At 36.6% G+C, this 27,092-nt stretch overlaps 1 protein-coding gene across 1 annotated transcript in view; it reads left to right on the top strand.

Annotated features, from left to right (window-relative positions):
* Window positions 1–23,244, top strand: part of GRM5 (glutamate metabotropic receptor 5) — a 196,053-nt gene extending 172,809 nt beyond the window's left edge. Inside the window, exon 2 of the mRNA XM_079930336.1 lies at window positions 22,904–23,244. Within this exon, the coding sequence (XP_079786462.1) occupies window positions 22,904–23,157 (254 nt within the window). The 3' untranslated portion in view covers window positions 23,158–23,244. The remainder of the gene's footprint in view (window positions 1–22,903) is intronic.
* Window positions 23,245–27,092: the final 3,848 nt, after the last annotated feature.

Here is a 27,092-nt window from a genome sequence, read left to right as displayed (position 1 = left end):
GATGTCTTCTGCCAGCATTCATTAGGTGTTCTGTAGGAGCAGTTCCACATGTAGATGTATTTCTGATGTATCTGTGGAGAGGAAGGTGATCTCCGCATCTTACTCTTCCACCATCTTCTCCTACCTCCCTATTATTTCCATTTTTAAGTGAGCTTTTCTTTCTTTCTTTTTTTACTTTAATGTAGACTTCTCATAGTCATGGGCTGTCTCAACTTTCTGTATATGCATCTCAGTGCCCAGGGCCTCCCAATATAAATGCTCAGTAAATACTTACTGTTTAATTTCTGATCTGTCCATCTTTCAGCTTACTGTCATTTAATGGAAGGTTTTTAGATTAAAGCACTGGGGCTTCCCTGGTGGCGCAGTGGTTGAGAGTCCGCCTGCCGATGCAGGGGACACGGGTTCGTGCCCCGGTCCGGGAAGATCCCCATGCCGCAGAGCGGCTGGGCCCGTGAGCCATGGCCGCTGAGCCTGCGCGTCCGGAGCCTGTGCTCCGCAACAGGAGAGGCCACAACAGTGAGAGGCCCGCGTACTGCAAAAACAACAACAACAAAAAAAGATTAAAACACTGTAATAGCATGCCTTGTCCTATAAAGATAGATCTGATTATCTTAAAATATTTTATATGGTCTATTTTGCTTTCATTAATATTCAGAATATAATTAACATATGAAATTATTTTGTTCTATTCTAAAAGATTTCCCATTTAAAATATAGAGGTGCTTTTTTTCTTTCATTTTAAATTGAAGTATAGTTGATATAAAAATATTAGTGTCAGGTGTATAACATAGTGACTTAACATTACATCTTCATCACCACAATAAGTCTAGTAACTATCCGTCACCATAGAAAGTTATTACAAATTACTGACTGTATTCCCTATACTATACCTTATATCCCCATGGCTTATTTATTTTATAACTGGAAGTCTGTACCTCTTAATCTCCTTCACCTATTTTGCCCAACATCCCACTGCCTCCCCTCTGGCAACCACTAGTTTTTCTCTATATCTATTAGTCTGTTTCTCCCTTGTTTTGTTTGTTCATTTGTTTTGCATTTTAGATTCCACATGTACATGAAGTCATGGTATTTGTCTTTCTCTGCCTGATTTATTTCACTTAGACCTCTAGGTCTATCCATGTTGTTGCAAATGGCAATTTTTCTTTCCTTTTTATGGCGAGTAGTATTTCAGCATGTATGCATGCGTGTGTGTGTGTAGGTGTGTGTGTGTGTGTGTGTGTGTGTATGTGTGTGGGTATATCTTCTTCTTTATCCATTCATCTATAGATGGACACTTAGATTGCTTCTATATCTTGGCTATTGTAAAGAATGCTGCAAAAAATATAGAGATGCATGTATCTTTTTGAATTTTTTTTGTTGTTTTCTTCAGATAAATACTTAGAAGTGGAAGTGGAATTGCTAGATGATCTGGTAGTTCTGTTTTTAATTTTCTGAGGAACCTCCATATGGTTTTCCATAGTGGCTACAGGAATTTACAGTCCCACCAACGGTGTACGAGGGTTCCCTTGTCTCCACACCCTTGCCAACACTTGTTATTTGTTGTCTTTTTGATAGTAGCCATTCTGATGGGTGTGAGGTGATTATCTCATTATGGTTTTGATTTTCATTTCCCTGATGATGAGTGAGGCTGAGCATCTTTTCATGTGTCTGTTGGCCATCTACATATCTTCCTTAGAAAAATGTCTGTTCTAGTCCTTTGCCCATTTTTTAATCTGATTGTTTTTTTTATATTGAATTATGTGAGTTTTTGATATAATTTAGATATTAACCCCTTAATGGATATATCATTTGCAAATAAATTCTCCCATTCAATAGGCAGCCTTTTTGTTTTGTAGATAGTTTCCATCACTGTGCAAAATCTATTTAGTTTGATGAAGTTTCATTTGTTTATTTTTGCTTTTGTTTTCCTTGTGTGAAGAAACAGATCCAAAAAAAATATTGCTAAGACTAATGTCTAAGAGCATACTGCCTGTGTTTTCTTCTAGGAATTTTATGGTTTCTGGTCTTATAAAATACAGAGGTTTGTTTTTTTTTTAATTATTATTATTATTTGGCCACTCTGCATAGCATGTGGGATCTTAGTTCCCCAACCAGGGATTGAACCTGCACCCCTTGCATTGGAAGCACAGAGTCTTATCCACTGGACCACCAGAGAACTCCTAAAATATAGAGGTTTTGAAGGAGAAAAACACTGCAGCTTCACCTAAAGTTATCATGAATTTACCATTTAGAAGACTCAGTTTGATAAAATGCAAATTTTAAATTATCCCTGATTTCTATAATTTCTCTGTATTATAATTCTTGGATGACTGAATTTATCTCATCATATTGTTTGTGCATTGTTTCCCATATCTTGACATACTTTTCTTCCTTGGCTATTAATTTTATTTCTCATTATTCTTTGCATATATGATAATACACTATCTTCTAGAACATGTAGCTCTCATTAGTCTCACAAAGATTTCCAGGAATACCCTGACAATGCTAAATAAAGTTAATTTCTTCCTTTCTGTCCTTCTCATTTTTCTTCTAAGTGATAATGTAGGTATTCCTAATAGCAAAATGGTAATTGGATTTATAAGTTTCTGTGTGGTGAAATGGAAGTAGTGTAGATAGGTTCCAGAATCCTAATTTCGATTCCTAATATTTATTAGTTTTGTGATCTTCAGCAAATTATTGAAGTCTTCTGAACTTCAGTTTATGTGTATATTGGATGTAATCATCCTCATTCTCCCATGGTTATTATGGAGTTACAATATGTTTAACTGCCAGTAAAATGCAGGTGAAGTCATTTAGTTTAAAATTATAACCATTGGTTTAATCTCTGTACATTCTTTTTAGTAAATAGCATTTTATATTACGCTGACGAATGAAAATATCACACGGATGAAAGCTTCCCTAATATGCTAGTGTTGAGTTACCTAATTTAGATTGGTTACCTCCTACTTCAACCCCGTATACTAGAATTTTCAGTCTGTAAAGGCTCTCTGTACCTCCTATTCCTCATCTTAGCTTTGTTTTGTATTGTTTTGTTTTGTTTTTGCGGTACACGGGCCTCTCACTGTTGTGGCCTCTCCCATTGCGGAGCACAGGCTCCGGACGCGCAGGCTCAGTGGCCATGGCTCACGGGCCCAGCCGCTCCGCGGCACGTGGGATCTTCCGGGACCGGGGCACGAACCCGTGTCCCCTGCATTGGCAGGCGGACTCTCAACCACTGCGCCACCAGGGAAGCCCTCACCTTACTTTTGCACTCTGGAGTCTAATCTGTGCTCCACCACCCTCTATGATGCCAAACACTGTTCTCTTCTTAGAAGTGCCTTGTTCTTCTTCATTTCTGCTGCCTGTGTCCTATTTCAGGCCCTTGTCATCTCACAGTTGATTTCTTCAGTAACTTCTTATGAGATCTCTCACTATTCTCACCTCCAATCATCACTACATACCTCTTCCAGGACAAAAAAAAATAATAATTTAATACAATTTTTATTCTGGAACTTTCCTGCTTGATATGTAAAATGGTTTTGCTGTCTGCTGCATTAGCTTGAAACCTTTCTGTATTTTAGGGCTTTATCCCATTGTTAACCCATATAGACCCCTGTGATTCAGAAAAACCTGATGACAACTACAAACATTATTCATCTCCATTATCCCTCCCTTCAACTCCATATAAGGTTCTGTTTCATATGTGGAATTCTCTATAATCTGCTAAACTATTGACTGTCTCTACCCTTCCTTTGTGGCTTAACTAACGTTCTAATAACTCTGTGAAATCATTTATTCCTTTATCTTATACTTGTTCCTTACTTTGATTAGAATACCAGTTAGGACACTATCATTATAAACAGATTGGAATTGAAGTCAAACTAGCTTAACCAATAATGGGAATTTATTTAAGTAATGGTGAAAGCCAGGAATGTAGTAGGAGAAACTAACAAATACAACCAGGAGCCCAATATAGACAGATCCGTTCCCTTCACCTCTTAATTCCTCTCCTTTTCATGGGGGCATTGTTCTTTCTTTTCATTTTTTCATGAGTCTAGAACCATAGGTGCTGACTACTCTTGGCTCACATTTTTGCAGAGAATAAAGAGATTCCCTGTATTAGCTTGAATTAAAAAAAAAATACAACCAAAAAAAAAAAACAGTTTAGGTAACATTTCACCCCTTTAGGCTAATCACCGAGGCCAGGGGGCTGAAGAGCTGTAAGTGTAAAGTAGACTGTGTACTTATCTCAAATAAACAGAGAGGCAGGGGAATCTATTGCCAGGAAAAGGGACTATGCACAGACATGGCACTAAGGCGCTTCTTGGAAGCTGGACAGATACCATGTTTGTAGCAACAAGATTAGGTTCTTATTAAACTTAAAACATGACCATGGTCATTTCCTTTTCTTCATAGCTGGCCTACAATTCCATGAGTTCATGACCCAACATAGTCATGAATCCTAGGATTATTTCTAAAACTGACTCACTTTTTCAATGAAACGTTAGGAATAGAAAGGACTCCCCTATCAGGGATTTTTCTCAGCCAGAAATGCTGCCTGGAGGCCTGGGAGGTTTCAAAGTTATCTTGAGGGACAGAGAGGAAATAAGCCACGCTGGCGGCCTCTATATGCTTCAGAGAGTAATTTGCTATTCCTGTGTGTTAGGTATTCCCAAATGGTTTACTACACTGTAGTATCCCAAAGGTATGATTAAAGGATTAGAGTGTGGGGAAAAGAGCAGACATTAGTGCAACTGAGTGAAAGAAGCCAACACTTTGGTACTATCCTGGGATTTCATTAGCAGCAAAATGAGGACAAGAGAATTGGACCATGAGTGATTTTATTAAAACACTGGGTAAATCCAGTCGAGATGCTTTAGCTATTAAGTTCCCTGTTGACTGTTCTAATTTGCTCTTTGAGGTGCCTACATGGGCAATAGGGATTATGTTCTTAAGAAACATTAAAATGTTACTTTGTAGCAGTACTACTGAACACTCAGTGTACCACCCTATCTAACGAGCAGCTTTAGTTTTACATTTCTTGGAAGAATGCTTGGCAATAGTTGAATGAACATTTTCCAGGTATCTAACTGGGGGTATAAATTGGGAGCCGTAAGTGTTAGCTGAAGAATTGAGAATAGAGGCAACAACACAGGGAGAGTTTCTATTAAGAGGAGCTGGTCATAGACAGTGATGGCAAATACTAGCATGTAAAAAAACAGAACTTATAGAAAAAGAACTTATAAAACTGTGTATGATTAATAATAGCAATACTTGTTGAGGCTTTTTTTTTTTTTTTGGTACGCGGGCCTCTCACTGTTGTGGCCTCTCCCGTTGCGGAGCACAGGCTCCGGATGTGCAGGCTCAGCGGCCATGGCTCATGGGCCCAGCTGCTCTGCGGCATGTGGGATCTTCCCGGACTGGGGCACGAACCCGTGTACCCTGCATCGGCAGGCAGATTCTCAACCACTGCGCCACCAGGGGAGCCCTTGTTGAGGCTTTTTTATGTGCCAAACTTTGTTCTTAGAATTTCACATGCAAAATCACATTTAATCCTTATAACCACTGTATAAGAATTTTATAGATAAGTTAACAAAGGCTTAGAAAGACTAAGCAACTTGCCCAAGTACTGAAATAAATGAGAGACGGAGCCAGGATTTGAGCCAGGTTTGATTAATTCAAATGGGACTTAAACTTAATCTAACTTTAGTGCCATTTTCTTAAGGCCTGTTTTGTGACTGCCTATTAGGAACAAAAAACAAACAAACAAAAACAAAAAAACTAAGAAAGAGCTAGGACAGGAAGTAACTTTTGTTGAGTACCTATTTTTGGGCCAGACATTGGGCTGGTGGTTGTCCTACCACATCTGATGTGACTTTAAAAACTGAAGCTCAGAGAAACAGCAAGTCTAAATAGAACAAGGGTCATAGAGGAAATAAAGAAGTTTAAAAGTTCCACTACAGAAAAGTACCAGGCCAGATAATTTCACAGGGGAATGCTAACCAACTTTTAAAGATCAGAAAACCTCAATGTTACTTTAATTATTCCAGAGCATAGAAAAAGAAGGAAATCTTTGCTATGCTCTGGGCTCATATGCTCTGAGTTGTCTGGGCTCATCTATCCAGGAATCTGCAGATGCAAGATTCAAATTCCATCTATATTGCAAAGGCCAGTGTCTTTTCCAGATACTATGATGCTTCTGACAACAAAATTATAGTCATTTTTATCTTGCCTAAGAATTTGGGTACCTTTCATGACTGGAAGTTTTGGTAAGCTTCAGAGGGCTGTATTAATTTGCTAGGACAACCACAACAAAGAACCATAAACTGGGTGGCTTAAATAACAGAAATTTATTTCCTCAGAGTTCTGGAGACTAGAAATCTAAGATCAGTGTGTTAGCAGGGTTGGTTCCTTCTTAGGACCTTACTCCTTGGCTTGTGGATGCCTGTCTTCTCCCCATGTCCTCACATGTTCTTCCCTCTGTGCATGTCTATGTCCTGATCTCCTCTTCTTAAAAGAATACTGGTCATAATGGATTTGGGACCATCCATCCACATGACCTCATTTTACCTTAATTGCCTCTTCAAAGGTCCTATCTCCAAATGCAGTAACATTCTGAGGCACTGGGGGTTAGAATTTCAACATATAAACTTTGGGAAGCCACAATTCGACCCATAACAAGGGCAAACAGTGCTCTGGGATCATGACCAAAACTGAACAGTCCGTGTAGGATGTAATGTCCACTGCCACCACTTTCAAGTTACCATCGTTTCTCACCTGGACTGCCTCATTAACCTCCAAACTAAGCTTCCTGCTTTCTCTCTTATCTAATCTCACATGAAGTAATAATGTGTCAGTGTTTTGTCTTAAAGACCACAAAGCATAATTCCAAAGACCATCATTCACTTTGTGTTCCATGTGAATGTCAATACTCTCTGAGCAATATTACCGAGTGGCCCTGCATACTATCATGTCTTTGCTTCCATTGTCCCTATCCTAATTCAGTCCCTTATTACTACTAAATTTGTAATTATAAAACTCTGTTGTTTCTCTCTGGCCCATCACGCCACTCTCGTCTCATTATTGCTAGAATACTCTTTCTTAAGTGCAGTTCACGTAATGTCACTACTTTCACAAACCCCTTCTAATGTACCTCTTTATCTGATAAAATAGGGTCTTCCCCATTGCGATCCTAGCCTACTTCTGGTCCTCCCTTCTTATAGCCTCCGCAGTGGGAAGACTGGATCTTCACCACACATTTACCCACCTCAGCCTGCCTGTGTCATTCTGTGTGCTCCATCTGGAATGCCATCTCCTGACTGCCAAAATCCACTCCTTTTGCAAGGCCAAACTTAAAATTCTGCTTTATGCACAGGCATTCTCCTGACATATTCAGTCAGAAGTGATATAATCTTCTTCTCTCCACCATCAGACTTTCACCTTTATTGTACTGGATCTTTTTACAAAGGAAGTCTCTATTATTGCCACTGTAAGCACAGTGGCCCTTTAAAAGCCCTAGAGCAACTGAAAATATGACGGATATTGGCTAGCAGAATCTTAGGAGATTCTATTGGCATAGTCCAGTGTTGGTGCTGGCAATAACTCGTGGAAATATGCACAAGAGAATTGTTAAATTTGCAGTAGCCTTTTGTTAAGCATGGCCATTATTAAACATTAAGTTATATTACATAAATTATTTTAAAGAAGTAAAATATCAGAAAATTCTAATTAAAAACATTATTACTAATGATTTGACCACATTTTACTGTTTTCTGTACTCTTTAAGCTATTTACAGCCATAGTATTTATATGGTCAATAGACTATATATTGGTATGCCATTGTGCATCTTTTTCCAGCTCCATGTTCAGTCACCTACCATTGGTAGCTTGAAATTAGTCATAGTGGGAATATTTACACCATGGAAATGGGCACGCTAAAAATCAAGACTTGATTTTTATTGTCTAGACTTAAGAAAGTGATGAAGAAAATGTTAATTCAGATTAAACGTAGAAGTGTGTCATGTCTGTAACCATCTTGGGAATAGCACAATATAAGAATATAAAGGAATATTCTAGTTTTTGAAACTATTTTCCAGTTTAGCAAAGGAGTTACTTGTATCATTGATTGGTGAGCCAAGTTCTGACATACAACTTATTTGGTTTCACTTTCATCAAACATCTTAACATATATAAAAATTTCAGTCACCATTCATGTCAGAAATACACTGATTAGTCAATTGTAACCATACATTGGCTACTGACAGAAGATTTTGGCAAAATTCAGTGAAGGCATTTTATAATAAAGAGGATTGTATGTTTTGTTATTTCTAAATTGTAAGCTACTTTATTTTATAATCAGTAAAATCTGTAACACACACGCACACACACACACCCCCCCTCTCCAGAGAGGTAGTCGTTAAACATTTACCACCAGATGTCCTTCATATCATGGGAGTCAAGTAAACTCCTTGTCAAAAGCTAAGAAATAGAGGCATTTGCAAATAGTTTAAATAACACCAGTGTTTTCCCTCTCCTGTATCAGATATCACTTAAGATATCACTTCACATCTTGACTTCGCTGATTTCTAGCTCTTTGTTCTTTGTTTTACTCTCGGCCAATGATGCAGTGACCAACTTTACGTGGACTTGAAATAATTGCACATGGGTGCAGCTCAGTAGTGCCTTGCCTCCTGTCTGCTGTACCCACCTCTGACTATCTCCTGAGGAGCTACCTTGCTAAGGCAGCGTGGAGCCAATTCATGATAGGAAAGAATATGGGAAATAATGCCCTGTGGAGGCAGTCTTTAACCATTGGCAAGTAAGAGACTGAGGACATATTCTTCTCCCTTCCTCCTGAACACAGCCTTGAGAATCAGTCTTTATGACCTCTGAAAGATGGTCCCATGAAATGAGCAAACAGCCTCAGTGACCCACTCTTGTATTAGCTTCCTCTCCTTCCCTCTCACTCTTGCGTTATGCAGGACTGAGGCTAAGATACTTCTCATAATCATGTGGGGCAGGTGGAGAAAAGCTTGATAACATCTACTTCACTTGACTAAACTAGCTCTTTGAAATAGGGCATAACTAAGCTATTTGCCATTCAAATATAAAAATTAAAATTACCCAGACATCATTGAAGAGGGAAACAGAAGGTGTAAAAGAATGTGTAGTATGTAGGTCTCACACCTGTGTCCAATTAGAAGCAATTTTTCCTTCCTTTGAACTCTAACACCTATGTCCAACCAGTACTTTGTACCTTTATTATGTTATATACATATATATGTATACATATGTACGTGTGTGTGTATATCATATATGGATATGAATATCTGTCATACATATACAAACATATATAAAAATGCCTATCATTATATATATACAGACATTCTTCTATCGGCCCCCTCTATATGCTTATTAATATTATATTAACTGACATATTTATTTATGTACCTGCCCCCTCCTCCAGCCTTATATAGTTTTTATTTTTTTATTCATTTCAATAAATTCTTGGACATTGAGTGGGATTCCTCTTAAAGGTATTGAATCTGGGATCAATGGAAACTGCCTAAGATTAGGAAACTAGTAAACTGGTCAATCTTCCTCCAAGTACCCCCTTTTTTCGTCAGATTAAGCAAGAGTTTTAGTAGCATTTATCAGTATATAAAACCCTGGAGTCAACATACAAATGCTTGAAATTGGGCTTCTTTCTAGAAGAGAGCTAAAATCACAACCCTTGTGGACCCAGGCCAGGAAATTTTTGCCCTTGCTTTAGAACAGATACTCCTTGGGAATTTTTGGTATTTAAAAAAAAAAAAAAAAAAAAAAAAAAAAAGGGCTTCCCTGGTGGCGCAGTGGTTGAGAGTCCGCCTGCCAATGCAGGGGACACAGGTTTGGGCCCCGGTCCGGGAAGATCCCACATGCGGCGGAGCGGCTGGGCCCGTGAGCCATGGCCGCTGAGCCTGCGTGTCCGGAGCCTGTGCTCCACAACGGGAGAGGCCACAACAGTGAGAGGCCCGCGTACCACTAAAAAAAAAAAAAAAAAAAATAAGCAAACAAACAAAACAAAGCAATAATTGGTGACTCTAATTAACAAGGAACTGTACATTTCTTCCCCACAGGGTTCCAATTATTATCAGTAAAATTTTTAATTCTTTTAGAAATATATTTAGTGAGTTTTATTCTCTTTGGCTTGATACATATGGTCAAAATGCATGTCTTGTGTCTGGTGGAAAGTTATTGCCATTATCGCAATCTTTTAACAAATGGACATGAGTAACTGGAGGAGGAAAATAAAATCTTGATCAGAATAAGCAGATCTTACAAAGGGTGGAATATCTCAAAAGACCAGCTGATACTTAATATAATGTCTGAGAAATTAGGTGGAACAGATGACTGAATGAGGAATAGTTACATAAGTAGCAGAATTTACCAATTTAGTGAAGACTAGTTTTCATAATGTTACCTAACACCTTTCCAGTAACTCTGCATTAAGTAGAATTTCTGACTCTTGAAACATATTTAATTTTACAAAGAAAACTTAGCTTGGGAATTATCCACAAGGTTCAGTGATGAAATTTGGAATGGAATGTATATTGAGAAACGGAAAATGGAATTTGAAATGCAGTATATATTGAGAAACAGAAAGTTGAAATTTGAGCAAGCACCTGTAAGAAAAATGAATAAAATGGCTAAAACTCTATAATTATTACAACTTAATAAAACAATATAGGAGACAGATCTAAAATCCCACTTTGTGGATCCTGTGTATATTATATTATAGATAAAGAGACAAATTCACAGAGACCATGCAGGTGATAAGTTGAAGAACAAGATTTCAAACACTATCTCCTCACTCTGTCCAAGGCACAGGTTACTAAACTGTGCTGCCCTTCCTCAGATCTTATCTAAGTCCAGTTCTAGCCCTTTTGGGTCACAATGAATGCAGAGTAGCTTCCATACCAGAGCTTCTTTGCACAGCTATTCATAGTCACTGCTCAATAATAATTTATGAATGACAACTCAATGAACCTTGAGGGCTATGCTAAGTGAAATAAGTCAAGCAGAAAAACACAAATACATATGATCTCACTTCTTTGTGGAATAAAAAAGCCAAGCTTATAGACACAAAGAGTAAATTGGGGAGTTGCCCAGGGCTGGGAACGTGGGGAAAATGGGGAGTTGTTGGTCAAAACATACAAACTGCAGAAACTAACACACTATTGTAAAGCAATTATACCCCAATAAAGATGTTAAAAAAAAAAAAAGCTTCAGGGCAAACTCAGAAAAAAAACAAAAAACAAAAAAACATACAAACTTCATCTTATAAGATTAATAAGTTCTAAGAATATCATATACAACACAATGACTGTAGTTAACAGTACTGTATTGTACACATGAAAGTTGCTACGAGAGTAGATCATAAATATTCTCACCAAAAATAAACAGGTAACTATGTGAAGTGACGGATAGGTTTGCTAACCTCACTGTGGTAATAATTTCACAATAAATATGTATATCAAATCATCACATTTGCACCTTAAATTTACACAATGTTATATGTCAATTATATCTTTATAAAGCTGGTGGAAAAAGTCAGTACTCATCTTCTAAAGTGCATTTATTCAACAAATACTTAGGCCACCAAGGTTCTGGAGAAAAAAGGGTAATTCATTAATATGTGACCCCTTTTGTTGATTAGCTCACAGCCTCATAGAAAGTCAAACTAATAAATAATTACAATAAAACATGAAAAATCTTGTGACGTTGAAGTGAGGGTTGGCAATGAGAGAACAGTAGAGGATATCTACTTTGAATTAGAGCGCTAGAGAATTCTGTCACTTTTCCTCTGAGTCTCGAAGTATGAGCAGGAATTAAACAGAAGAACCTCTCAAGAACAAGGAGTGTTGTGAAATTTAGAGATGTGAAAAAGCATGGTGTATTTGGTGGTCTATATATTCTTTGGTATGGCTGAAGAATGTGCCATGTATTCAATACATAAAGAAAAGACAAGCAGTGAGGCTGGAGAAAGAGCCTAGATGATAGATAACAAAAGTCCTGGATGTCATAGAGTGTCCTAAGAAGTTTACATTCTACCCTGAAATGTATAGGATATAAATCTTCTCTTTATATGTATAATTCAGTACTCTCTAATAAAGATATAATTCTAGCCATGTGTGTGATTTTAAGAAAGGGTAAAAAGAAAGAAGTGAAATTAATTTTTAAACCACATTTTATTTACCCCAATACATCCAAAACTTTGTCATTTCAACATATCAATATTATCAAATATTAATGGGATATTTTACATTGTTTTTTTCATACTGTCTTTGAAATCTATTTTGTTTTTATGCCGACAGTGTCTCAGTTTGAATTAGCTACATGTCAAATGCTTATTTGCCACCTATGGCCAATGGCTGCCATATTGGACAGCAGAGGTCTTATCTACAGATGACAGTCACTAAGGCCATAATCCTAGAACACAGCATGGATGACCCCCTCCTGAATGGAGCTCAGAATTTGGCAACAGTAACAACAGCACAGCCATTACACTACACTTCAGTTCCTTCTACTCATTTCTGAATCCTCCAGTGAATGATGGTCCAGACAGATATTTCCAAAATGAGTTCCTCCTCTCAGTACTGTGGTAGTCACTGAGTTCTTCCAGAGGGATTCTAGCAACCACAGAACGCACACAGTGCAGATCTCAACTGGAGAAGGTTGTGGCAGAGGCCACGAGCTGCTGTCAAAGAAGTTACTTCTTTTGAGCAAAGGCTGTCAAGTGTGAGCGGTTTTGGCTGTGCGGCAAAGGATTTTCTGCTTTCAGCTGGTGATGAGTGAATTTCTGTGTTGTCATTAGATCCAGTTAGAATTGAGGATCAGAGGTGACTAGTGAGATAGAACAGAGGCGCAGTGAAAAACTCACCAACCTACCCGACCCGTTGACACACAGTTCCGTACAGAGATTTGTCCTTTCTGTGGAAATGGAATCTCTCTTAATGAGACATGCACTGCAGCAGGTTTCAGCTCTGAAGTTGACAGCTTACAAAGAAAGCAGAGGAAGTTGAATCCTGGAAGGTTAGAGTGGGAATTTGGGTCATAGCTTCTGTCTCAACTTTTTATTTTCCTTTAGGAAGAATAGCCAGAAAGAATCAAGGCAAAAACACCATTTTTTTAGAAGATTAATAAAGTGATATGTTTTCACTTTGCAGATCTCAATTTAAGCTATAGTAACAAGTATTTTAATAATTAAAATACTGTATAATTTTAAATATAAAAATCAAGTTTTTCCATTCCCGCTGTCCCTCTGAAGTCCTTCCTCCTTCCACAGCGAAGATTTAGGTAATTAGTAACAGGTGTATGGCGTGTCTGTTTCTGAAAGCCTCCTCTTATTTGACAGGTCTTTGTCTATAGATAAGCTACAGTTAAGCATTGTATATTTTGTAGGAAGACTCTGATGTTTAAATGTCAATTCTCAGTAATGATATGGATTAGATCATTTAGTGCTAAACCACACGTGTCTATAATATTTCTAGTAATTGGGCAAAAAACTTATTTGTTAAAAACTATGTTTGCTTAGATGAATTCAATTTGGTAGTATCTGGCATTGGATTCAAATGAAATACTTAGTGGTGGGTGAGCACCTTTGGAAGAACCAGAGAACTAAATTGGGCAATTCTCTCTCAGTGCTTCAAAGGTAATAATCTACTGTAGGAAAAGAGCATGGGCTTTGAAATTTAACAGATGAAAGATGAAATTTCAGCTCTTCTGCTCACTAGCTATCAATTATTTGGCAAATTCTCTCAGCATAAACTCTCTGTTTATAAATGTGGAAAATATTAGCTACCTCATAGGATTGGTTGGTTTAAATAATAATAGTAAGAGTTACTATTACGACTATTTTTATTTGAAGTGACTAGTACAGTACTTGGTACATATTATTAACCTTTTACCAGTTAATTCCACAAGATCTAGATAAATGTTGTTGATGATGATGATGGTGATTAAAACTATCAGGTACTGTGAGTGCTTACTCTGCCCCATGTTCTGGTCTAAGCACTTTCCCTAAGGTGCCCCTCTCTAGAAATAAGCAAACAAAATCCCTCCTTTGATTTCCCCATTCTCTTCCAATTACCATCATACTTCTTGGCTCTTCTTCACTGCCAAACAACTCTCAAAAAAAGTTGTACAAATCTACTGTCTTCACTCTCTGACTCCTATTACACACAGCCTACTCCTTTATGGCTTTGACTGTGTTGCCAAAATCAGTGGATTTTTTAATAGTCACACTGTTTATGTCCAAAAGAAAGTAAAAGCACTTTGTTATTTTCGTTCCCATAACAATACGTTCTCTTGGTTTCTTCGTCTCCATTGTCTTTGTCAGCTTTGCCTTCTCAATTAATGCATAAATATTTGAATTCTTTAGGGTATAATCAGAGCTCTCTTCTTTCACATCCTACACTTTGATCTATTACTGTTGCTATCCGTATTCTGATGATCCCAAATAGTTCCAATTTTAACTTCTATTTTCTGAGCCAGAATGTCCTTATTCAATTTCCGATTTGGCATTTCTACTTGGCAGAAATTTAAAAGTAAATTAAAAATAAATTCTAAAACTTGATTTTTTCTCAAAACTTGATTCTCTTTCAGTTTTGTCTATCTCAGTTCAACCCAATTGTATGAACTAGAGTTATTGGAGGGACTAGATATCACAACTTTTGATTCCAAGGTTCAGCAACCTACATTACAGAACCAAAGATGACACTCATACTTGCTGTAATCGACATGGGTGACAGTTATAACTCTCATATATTTTTATTTCATTGATTTGATTTCATGTTATCTGCCATGTATGAATTTGAATGGTCAACTTGTACCTTTGCTCTGAAGATCAGACTTCTTTTTCTAGCTCCATTCCTGGTAGCCAAAAGAAAAATTCAGCAACATAGTATACCACTCAGTAATGCACTTGGCGCTTACTTTTCTGTCAATATCTTATATCCCCGGTTAGTATTCCCATAAATAATATTTTTATATGTAGTCCAAAATCTAAGTTACTAAGTTATGTTCTACTAGCTTTATTTTTCTGAATTCACTATTGGAGTGTTGATTGAGTGTTGCTTACATACTCCATGCCTGGTGTAATGCCTAAAGTGAATTCGCTAAATGAAATCCTTCTAGTACTTCCAATAATAAAACACCCCGGATGAGATTCAATAATGTCCTGCCTCACACTGAGTACTCTGCTATGTGGGTCATGTCATAGAAAAACTCAAGGGTAAGATTTGGGAAAAAAAAAAAAAAAAAAGGAACCAAAACTTGGAAATCTGTTTGTTAGCAAAGATTTTCATGGCAAAGGCATTTGCCATAATTTGTGGAGTCTTGATGAGAGTATATGATATATTTATATATAGTTTTGTTGTGAGGATAGAAACACCTACATTGAAGAACTTTGTTGTCTAGTGCCAGGAAGTAAATGTAAACAAATGAATACAATATAGAGTTTGAAATTGCCATACTCATTGTACATGTGGCTATATTGGGAAAAGACATACATTTTTGAAAAGGGAAACATCTTTGTAAAGAGATAGTAATAAAATAAGAAGAGGTGTTTATCTCTCTGGGTTTTCTCCCTCCTGGCTGTTTAACTAACCACTAGATTGACTAAGACACAGCACACTCAATATGGGCAGTTTTGGCTAAGATCCCTTGATGAACGTTTATGGCCCCATGAAAGGATGGGAAGTGGTGATTACACTGACTGATTAATCCTGCCCACACATATTTTAGGGGGATGGTATCATGCCAGGCAGTAACTCCAATGAGAAATGGCAGCATTTTTCTTCACTAGTAGTTGTCAACAAAATACACTGTTTATAATAGCAACAGGATATTAGAAGTAAAAGCCATTTGGAATGTATTTATAAATTATTATTTATATTGAGAATCTTAATCTCCTTTTTGAAAAAAAAGACAGTTTGGGTCAAATAAAAGGGAAAAAAGCTCTAATATGGAAGGCCAAGCTCAATAGCTTTTTTTTAAGGGAATTAAATTTCCTAAAGTGAATACTTTCTGAAAGAGTAGTTTTTACATTTTTTTAGCATCCACTTGATGATTGTATTTGAACAAATAAATTAACTCTTCCAAAATTTTACTCTTATCTTTCTGTACCATATTTTCTATTCAAGAAATCCCTGAATAACTATTATGTGATGATACATAATTAAATAAGTGCATCTGGTACTCTCAAGGGGCTTACAGTTTTGGAAAATAGCATATACAAATATATCCGAAATATAATAAATAAATATATAAAGCAAGTAACATAAATATATGTACAGAATATAGAATACAGAATTTATATTTCAAATTAAGTCTAATACATTATCATACTTAGCACCATAACTCATTATCTGACTCGGAAATCTCCTTAGAAGTCCCCTAATGAAACACATTATATGAAGTGGATTATGTTTTCCTAAGGAAAAAAAATATTAATATCATGGGTTATAGTTTTAATCAAATTCTCAATATCAAATAAATCATTAGTATGATCAGCCTTGTCATAAAGGTGAAGGAGGGACTTCCCTGGCAGCCCGGTGGTTAAGAGGTTAAGACTCTGCGCTTCCACTGCAGGGGGCGTGGGTTTGAACCCTGGTGGAGGAACTAAGATCCTGCATGGTTAAAAAAAAAAAAAAAAGTGAAGGAACTACAATTATAAACTTTTCTAGCAATTATAAGTAACAAAAATTATGCTCTTCAGTATTATAAAATAGATCAGTAGGCTAAAATGTGTAAATATCTAGAGTCTACTACGTATCATACCTGTACGTAATTAATTAATGATACTACAGTATCATACCTGTACGTAATTAATTAATCCTTGTAAAGCATGGTGGAGTATGTCAGTTTAGTTCCACAAGCATCGCTAGGTGGCGCTATGGAGAAGATGTGGTCTATATCCTAAGTAAGTTACATACAGTCTGGGCAATTGAGTTGAACCAGGAAGAATGGGTAAGATTTCAACATAAAGAAATGGGAAAAGGGTATTCCAAGTAGAAAGAACATCATGAATAAAAGTAAATAAGTGGGGACATGTGAGCCATCTGAGCTACACATGAAAAAGCATAATAAGAAGTAAGACCCCCCCCCTCAAAATGAGACATAGGAGATGATAAGAGGTATGTTCCCAAGTAAGTTTCTATGAAGGGAATAATGAGGGTCTGATTATGGTGGGAGAAGTAAGAGTACAATGGAAAAAAGGAAACGAATGTCAGAGAAAGGAAAATTATTTGTTATCTTTTTAGTATGATTCTATTAATTTAATTTTTATTCTTACAATCAGTTTCTTCAACACACATATTTATAAATTTGAGCCATATCTCCAATAGATATTTTGCAAGAAAAATACCTCATTTACCAGATGTAGCCTATCTATGTTGCCATTCTTTATTATCTTTATCCAGAAGTATGTTTAAGCCACAGTAGCACAGTATCTACTGAAAGTGAAGTGGTACCACCTGAAATAGCAGTGGTCTGTGGTTATGCATTGCATACTAAAGGATTGTTCCATGCCTGTGCCTTTAAACATAAAGTGCAAAGAATCTCTCTTAGGTTAGAAGAAAGATTTAAAGCTATTCTTTAGCAAGTCTTGTTTGCATTGTGTACTTTGTAGGCACAAATGGAGTCAGATGCTTCCAGATCCCAGCTGACATAATACAGGTCAAATAGTACTAGTGAAAGCAACTAGCTTTAAATAGCATTTGAGGTTAAAATATTAGAATCTCTTATTATCCAGGGGGAACACTGAAGCCATTGGGAAAAAATCTAGATGTTCTGACTGTTTTGACTATTGTACAATTCTGTCCTTCAGATTTTAAGTGGAATAATATTACATAATCACTCAATAGAGTGATACATTCTAGACACAAATGTTGCAATTCTGATGAGAGGTAGGATAATTAATTGCACAAATATTTTCATCTGGCAAATTCCCACTTGGTGCTGATTACTTTGTACCACTCATTCATTCACTTATTTTTTTACTCAACTTGTGTTAGTTATCTTCTAGGCCCCTTTGAGGAATTAAGAATACACAAGAGATTATTGTTTTACTCAACTTGTGTTAGTTATCTTCTAGGCCCCTTTGAGGAATTAAGAATTCACAAGAGAATAAAATTTATGTCCCAAAGGTATACAGTCTTAAAGGAGCAGACACAAGTAAAGACAATTTTCTATTGTAAGATCAAATGAGGAACGTAGGAAGGGATACATAGGTTGGGCAGACTTTGCAGAGGAATTCCTTGAGCTTGATATTAAAGGAACAGTAAGTAGAAGGTGATCTGACAGGAGGAAGGAAAATTAACTGGACTTTTCTGTTTTAATTTAGATGTGACATCTTGTTGAAAACCATCTCAATTGTAAAGTCTTTCTGGCATACTAGAAATGACTAATATGATTTTAAGTAGAGTATCTGCTCTTAGAATAAATGTGAATTAAGCATTCTGCCATGGCTTCAGGTTTGGTATCTTTCATGATATAAGAAAAAAAATAACCTTGATCCTATTTTACATTTTTATCCATTAGGCTCTCATTCTGTGGTTGAAATGGAAAATAAAATGCGAACAATGTAGCCAAATCTAACTGATGTGATAGAAACATAGAACCAAAACAAAGTGATAGCTAAGCAATTGTTTGAGATAAAATTTGATTCTGATCAATTTTGCTCTATAATAATTCTATTTACAAAATTAGCTACCCCCAAGTTCTCAAGTTATTTTCATTATAGAGATTGTATTTTAATAATTGCATGTGAGTATATCCCACCAGAAATATACAAAGGTATCTAAAAGTTATAAATTAATATTTACTCTTACATTTGATTTAAGGAAATTACAGGAAAATTTTATCCTCACTATCAGCATGCTGAATTTCTTTTTTCAGTAATGTTCACTTGGCATTCCATTTTAAATGTTCCATATCTCTCTGCAATTTCAATAAGTTTTAAGTCTGTTATTTAAATTTTTTTCATCAAACTTGTACTTTAATATTTTTCAAAATCATGTCATTCAGAATGGCTTAAAGTAAGAAAGAGCACTTTACGATTTTCTTTTCTGGTTTTCACTTTCATATTTCTAAGTAGTATGAATATATGCTTACTTTTTTTTTTTTTTTTTTTGCGGTACATAGGCCTCTCACTGTTGTGGCCTCTCCCGCTGCGGAGCACAGGCTCCGGACGCACAGGCTCAGCGGCCATGGCTCACGGGCCCAGCCGCTCCGCGGCACGTGGGATCTTCCCGGACCGGGGCACGAACCTGTGTCCCCTGCCTCGGCAGGTGGACTCTCAACCACTGTGCCACCAGGGAAGCCCCTACGCTTACTTTTTTAATGCCTACTTTTTAATTTATGGAAAGTAGACATCTCTTAATTCACATATATTCTTATTTCTTCTCAATATAATTGTATTATTAGATTAATCTCATTCTTTTTCAGATTCAAATAATTCTGTTAATCATCTCTCTCTTGCTTTCTGTATATCTTAACTTCCAAATAGTGAGTGGAGTATTTTAATAACCTTCCCTTTCTCATCAACTCTCCCTGCTTCCACATCTCAACCTAAAATCTTCCTCTGTTGTAATTTTCATTGGAAAGGTTGGTAACATATATTTTCTATTGCATAATAAGTTTTCTACCTTGCCTATATGTGGACTTATACAGTTGAAAATTAATAATTGACATTTGCATCATTACAATTATAAATAGTGTGAGCTAATAGTCAAGTCGGACTACGATTACATTTTCTTCTCATAATTCCAAGCCACAGACCCTCTGCTACTTAAAGAAGAATGTCTAATAGAGTCCTTCTTACTTTTGCCAGATGCTTAGTTGAAGCCACAGACTAGTTTCATATTTTACACCATATCTTCCTTTTTCTATCACCTTTGTTTCCTTGTTGGAAAAATAAATCTTTGCTTCCTCACCTTTTTTCTCATTCTATACAGCGCTTGAAATCTATTTCATTTTCTTCAAGAAGCCTATGAAATTTTTATAGTTTCTCCTTTATTTATTTATTTATTTATTTATTTATTTTCCGCTATGTGGGCCTCTCACTGTTGTGGCCTCTCCCGTTGCAGAGCACAGGCTCTGGACGCGCAGGCTCAGCGGCCATGGCTCACGGGCCCAGCCGCTCCGCGGCATGTGGGTTCTTCCTGGACCGGGGCACGAACCCGTGTCCCCTGCATCGGCAGGCGGACTCTCAACCACTGCACCACCAGGGAAGCCCTCTCCTTTATTTTTAAATATACAATTCTAAAATGTAGTCATTATATTAACTACTGAAAATCTAAACACTACAAGCTTCCCAATTTTATTGGAATACATGTTCCCATTTTTAATTCCCAACTTAGAATAGGTTTCTTTTATTAACTCAAAATTAGTATTCTGCAGAAATTTTTATGTTACACATATATTGCAACTGTTTCCTGTTTTAATTTTAAAGAATAATTCTTGGGCTTTGCTCTAACAAAATCATATTTCCCCCACTAGTTTAAGCTTATTTTTTAGTCTATTCAGTATTAATGCCATTTGCTCCATGATTTGTTTTAGTTGCTCCAAGACAGGGCATCTTAACTTTGTCTAGAATATTCTTTATAACCCCAATATGTGCAGTTAATTAGGTTCAGGCTATCTATAAGATATTTTACATACATAAAATATAATATACAAAATACCCATATATTAGGCAGTGTTATCTGTGATTTTCAAGTGATAAAGCTGAGATTTAACATTAGAGCTCAGATCTCTCTAATAACAAAGTTCTCTATTGCAAGGTGCTTCTATATATAACTTACTGTATAAACAAAAAAAAATGTTAAAACAAGGCTGTTGGGGAGGTGCTAAAGATTATAAATCTGTCAGGTATTTCTTGTTGTTTAACTATGAATATACTGAGAATTTTCATTATTGCCATCACAATCACTATGCACCTCATATCAAATTATTTATCCAAATGCCCCAGCGTTAATTAAAGCATCAAGTGCAGGGTAGTCAATTGAAAAATAGAGTTGGCTAAAAGTAATCAGAAAATAATAGATTACTCAGGTTAGTGTAAGACTAATAATTTAGGCCCCTTTGCACATTTTTCAGGAAGAGCCCTTTAACCTTTGTTAATTGCAAAATAACTACATCGCCTACCTGCCATCATCATAGAGGTTTCTTTTTGCTTTAATTCTGGAGAAGAGGGAAAGATGCAGCTGGGCCTACCAGTGTTTTTGGCTGGGACTCAAGCTGGCCTGTTCTGCTTTGCCCTTTACAGTTTGTTCATGAGGATAAACTTACACAAAAACCCACTCTCAAAGTCTGAGGCTCTCATTTGCAACAAGGCACCCCTGCTAAGATGGAGCACACACAGGGCCAGGAGGGAGAGGATAGATTTTCAAATCAAGACTCTGCCATCTGCTTGTTAAATGTGAACTTCAGTTTTATCAGCTGCGAAGGGAAGATAATAGTACCTTTATCACAGAGCTGGTGTAAGTAGCATGAGCTCATATATATGAACTAACTTTCCAAACATCAAAATGTTACATGAGTATAGTTATTTATAAGTTATCTCTATTATCCTCGTACAGTGAAATGTATGCAATCGAATGACTTGTACTTGCTTGTTCATTTGAGATTAACTCCTCCTGATGAAATGCCATTTCCTAGGTCTAGTTGATTGCTAGGCCACTTACATCCCACAGCTTGGCTGTCTTGTAATAGTCTCCTGTATTTCTCAAATCAGTCGCCCTTACCCACCTAATCTTTTGAAAACTCAGAAAATGAACTTGTCATAATTCATAGGGCCTCAGAAGGCTCCCAAAATATCTAAACTTGAAGCATCATGACCTTTAAATAGGAAAGAGAAACACAGATATAATTGGGCTTCTGAGTCTCGTAAAAGTCAGCCGTAGAAGAATGGAGGGAGCAGAATCTGCACTCTTAGGCAGATCTGTGAATGGAATGGAACTTTCCACCTACTGGGGATATTAACTCTGGGCCATTGTAAACCTAACTGCCTCATCTGTTTTCTTATCTGTAGAAGGAGGTCATAATATATTTCTCAATATATTCTTCTGAGAGTTAAATGAGGTCACATATATAATAATCTTGACACACTTCCTGGCCTATAAGTGATTGTCAATATTGATCCCCATGTTCCATAATTTTAAAAGACCACCATCAGTCCTTAACCCCAAAACTTTGCAAAATACTTTGGAATTATTCCCCCATATATCGGTAATTTTTCAATGGTTATATATAATAAAACTTTAAATGTTTTAAATGAGCTAATACATTTATCTGTGACAAGACTAAAATCTCAATCAAGGATCTGGAATTTTCACTTGGGTTAAAACCACAAACTCTCATGATTATTTATGAAATATATGGATAATATTCTATAAAATAAAATACTCTAAGACTTGTACATCTATACTATATAAAGTATATGTATTGCATCTGTGTGTAATGTCTTTAAACACAAAAATCTGAATCGGTGGGGTAAGAAGATCATATAATGAGAAACAAAATGAAGTGATACAGAATGAAAAGGTAGCAGATAAATATTTTCCATCATCTCACATTAGAATATGAGTTTTTTTGAGTCAAAGGGGGAGCCAAATTGCTTGTATTTTTGTAATATTCTCTCTGAGTGAAAAAGTTTTAAAAGATCAATGCATATATGTATCTTGTAGTTTCATTGTAAACTGCCCAGATATGCAAGTCAGTGAAAAAGCAAAACCTCACTCAGATCTTCAGGTTCCAAATCCAACACTACCAGGTGACCTTCATGCTCCCAGCACTTCTGCGTTCCAACTCTACCCAATGAATCCAACATTCTCCCCTCTGCTTATCTGTTTCCACACAGGCAACTATGGAGAAAGTGGGATGGAAGCGTTCAAAGATATGTCAGCCAAGGAAGGGATTTGCATCGCTCACTCTTACAAAATCTATAGCAACGCGGGGGAGCAGAGCTTCGATAAACTGCTGAAGAAGCTCAGAAGTCACCTGCCCAAGGCCCGGGTGGTGGCCTGCTTCTGCGAGGGCATGACGGTGAGAGGTCTGCTGATGGCCATGAGGCGCCTGGGGCTGGCAGGAGAATTTCTGCTTCTGGGCAGGTAAGTGACAAGGAGAAAATTCACATGGAAGTAAAGTCAGGAATTTGGGAAAATCAAAGGGTATCTTTTGGTGCCTAAAGACAGATGCTTTGGAAGCTTAATCTGTGTAGTGGAAGTAGAGCTTAAAAATCATAAAACACCAGAGCCTGAAAATAATCATGGAAAATAAGTAGATATGCCATGTGCTGATTACTGATAATAACAAGAATCAACATATGAAAATGATGAGTCCTTCAGTCCTCAAAAACTAATTGTAAGGAAATGAGAAGGATTTTTAAATTCTTGCATAATTCCCTTGGAGGTAAACACATTTCAAACTTTATGCTGTTGCTTCTGAAATTGATTCTGAGAATGGCTATGTAAGCTTGTTTTATAAGATAGAATCTTAGACTTTGGGGATGGAACGTGAGGAATTGCTTCTAGAACTAATTGTAAAAGCATTCGTAATTTGGCTCATTATTTTCTATTGCAAAAGTGTTATCACGTCGCCTGATCACTCACATTGTTACCAGACCAGTTTCTAAAAGATTAATTTCTGCAGGGACTGACTTTCATTATCTGGATAATGCACTTGATTGGCACAGCTCAGCTCATTTCTTCCTGATCCTGTTGAGTCAGCGTATTAGTTAGGGTTCTGCAAAGAAATAGAAACAGTAATGTATGTCTATGGAGAGAGATACCCGGGAGAGTCAGTGTTACAGCTGTGGTCTGAAAGCTGGCAGGCTTGAGACCCAAGAAAAGCCAATGTTTCAGTTCAAGTCTGAAGGCCAGAAAAGACTAATATCTCAACACAAGCAAGTCATGAAGGAGTTTTACTCAGCCTTTTTCAGGACTTCAATTGATTGGATGAGCCCACCCAATTTAGGGAGAATAAACGTCATTACTCAGTCTACCCATACTAATGTTAATCTCATCCAGAAACACCCTCATAGACAGAATAATGTTTGGCCAAACGTTTTGTCACCCTGTGGCCCAATCAAGATGTCACATAAAATTAATCATCACAGTCAAGTCAACACCATAGTTTTAACAGGAATGCAGTTCACCATTTCATACCTTTAAAAAGTTACCATGTTATCACATATCTTTTCTCAATAGGTAGCCAACTTAAAGAACAGAGAAAACCTTCAGAACCATTGCATCTTTCTCAGTATTACTGTCCAAAATAAAAGGCCAACTCACTTGTTATTAACTTTTGATGGCTCATTATAGAAAACATGCTTCCTTTATTTGTGAACATGTGTAACTGACCTTCTGTGATCAGACTTCGCTCCTACTCGGCTACATTTTATGACAGCCAGTTTATGTACCTAATTCTTTTCTGTCTGAGCTTATGGCAATAGATTGATGGGACTGTTTTATATGAGGCCAACCATCCTTCATAAAAATGATACTGAGATTCCTTTCTCATCGATGCCATACATTTTGTCTAAAATCGTCCCTAGTTGGCAAGAGTGATGCATCAGTTCATTTCATGTAATCCAAGAACATTCTCACTGCCAATATTCTGAAAGTCCAAAGTGCAGTGTTACCAGTGGGATAGAAAGAACAAGAAAGGAAGACGCTGGCTTGAAACAGTCCTGTTTTCCCTTGGGGGGTGGGGAATGGGGGATAAGGGATTCTGTAGCTCCTATCTGCCGCTTTGCCAACATTAATAAACAAGTCAGCAGCACTTGTTTTTCAGCCATATGTTATGTCACAAACAAATGCTTTTTGATCGCATGTACCCAAGAAAAATAGGTTGGTATCTACTGTATTTGCCATTTTCCATCTACATTTTTTGCCAGCAGCATCACAAGGCCAAAATTCAGTATTTTGTATATTTAAAATTTTATTCTGTATATGCTGTTTGTAAGAAGTTCTTTTCAAATCATTTCATCCATGAAATAATAGATTTATAACCTTTAATTATATTTCCTAATTCTCTCATTTATTGGCCAATAATAATTCAACATTTGCTTGAGCACCAGTTCATCTTTGAGCAATGTTGTTAGAAAAATCCTCCTTTCTCTGAATTTTAAAAATGTCTCTCTGTAGTTTCCACATCTTGGATCATATTATTTTCTTTGCAGGTGACATGTGATACTCTTTACAGTATTTGGAAACAACATTATGGTCCTTAGTCTCCTTCACCTTCTCATGAAATTCCCACTTCTTCCATTCCTACTTCTTCATAGTGAAAAGGCACTGTGGGTATTAATAAAACCATTTATCAGGACCATTTATAGGATCATTTATTAACTGCTGTGTGCCAATTACTGCACTAACCACTTTACATGCATTGTTTCATTTAATTATTCATTTGACAAATATTGAGTGGCTAGTATCTGTTAAGATGCTTGGAATACATCAGTGAATAAAATAGACAGTAATCACTACCCTTATGGACCTTACAGATGATAAGTTAGATAGAAGGAAATAAGTGCTGTGAAAAAAATCTAAGAACAGCTTGCATGATGAGTACTATTATCATCTCCATTTTATACACAAGGACTCTTAAGACTCAATAAATGCTGAGAAATAATAATATGATATATAGACGTATGCCATGAAGACAAAATTTTAAATGTCTATGTAAGTCTAGAAACTGAGCAGTTAGCACTACGTTCTGCTGCTTCTTAGTAAGTTTAAAATATTCCTGTTGGTAAAAGTGGAGATCTAGGACACTGAGCAGAAAAGCAGAACTTCATAGTTGTAAGAGAATTTAGAACATCTATCCACTCTCATTTTACAAATGAGGAAACTGATACCACAAACATTTGAATGACATGGTCAAGGTCACACAAAAGCCCAATTACCATGATTCAAAATCTTGTGCTTTTCTCTACTAACCTGTCTCCTATAGAATAGAAACAGGGGAGAAGTTATTATCTGACAGCAAATCCCTGGTTCTTCATAGACCCTCAGTGGAGAAAAAAGAAACTATCCTAGATAATTCCAATTGAAGTTAGCATTTTTATATTAATGTTCCCTCCTAAAAACTCTTATTCAACTCACCCTATACTCCTCCTAGAATTTTAGGATAATTTTGTTTGCATATACTCCCCAATCTCTCTTTCTGCTCCTTCCTTCCCCTACCCCCAACTCAAACTTGGGTGGATAGTTCCTATAAACTAGAAGTCAAAGCTAAGAGAAAGACCCTATATTCAGAATGTCCTAGAGGTTTCCACATTTAACAGCTATAGTTACTTAAAAATCTATCCAGCTGCCTTGGGACAGGCATGTTTAATGGAGTCATTCAACTAAAATGTTAGGCAGGTCTAAGAACTCTGCTGCCAAGACAACCTCATCTATCAACATACCTCACCATCTGTGTTGCACATCTGTAGAATGTTAGAGTGACATAGACCTGGCCACTGGGTCTTCTCATTTGAACTCTGGTTAATCTGTTGTCTTACTGACAATAAAAATGTCCTCTCCAGGTCCCGGAAATAGTCTTGCTAAACACTTTAGCCCTGGCGGCAGGATGAGATCAATAATCTGAATGGTAATGACATTTCTAAAGGGGCTTATTTTTCTAGAATGGATACAGTGTTTTAGATCTTGACTTGGGAAAATATTATTTGAGATGTATTATTCACAAGTTGTAAGCCTAAAAATGTGGAAACAAGGACCAATTTTTAGCAAATTAACAATGTAAAGATCGTTTTATCTTATCTGTGATTAACTAAAACTATTTAGCTATTTGAATTAAGAATTTCTGTCCTTCAATGTTATGATAGTTACCAGGACGCAAGAAAAAATGTACTTAAATTTCAAAACTAATTGGGAATTATTACCAGTGTTTCTTTTCTTTATGCACAGGTTACTGATTTCAAGACACATTTTTTTTTTTAGCTTTTAAAATGTTTTCTTAAATTGAAGTATAGTTGATTTACAATGTTGCATTAATTTCTTCTGTACAGCAAAGTTATTCAGTTATACATATATATATATATT

The sequence above is a fragment of the Stenella coeruleoalba genome, assembly GCF_951394435.1.
Source record: "Stenella coeruleoalba genome assembly, chromosome: 8".
In the NCBI taxonomy this organism is placed as follows: Eukaryota; Metazoa; Chordata; class Mammalia; order Artiodactyla; family Delphinidae; genus Stenella; species Stenella coeruleoalba.
The sequence above is the reverse complement of the archived record's forward strand: the minus strand, read 5'-3'. Positions and strand labels throughout refer to the sequence as shown.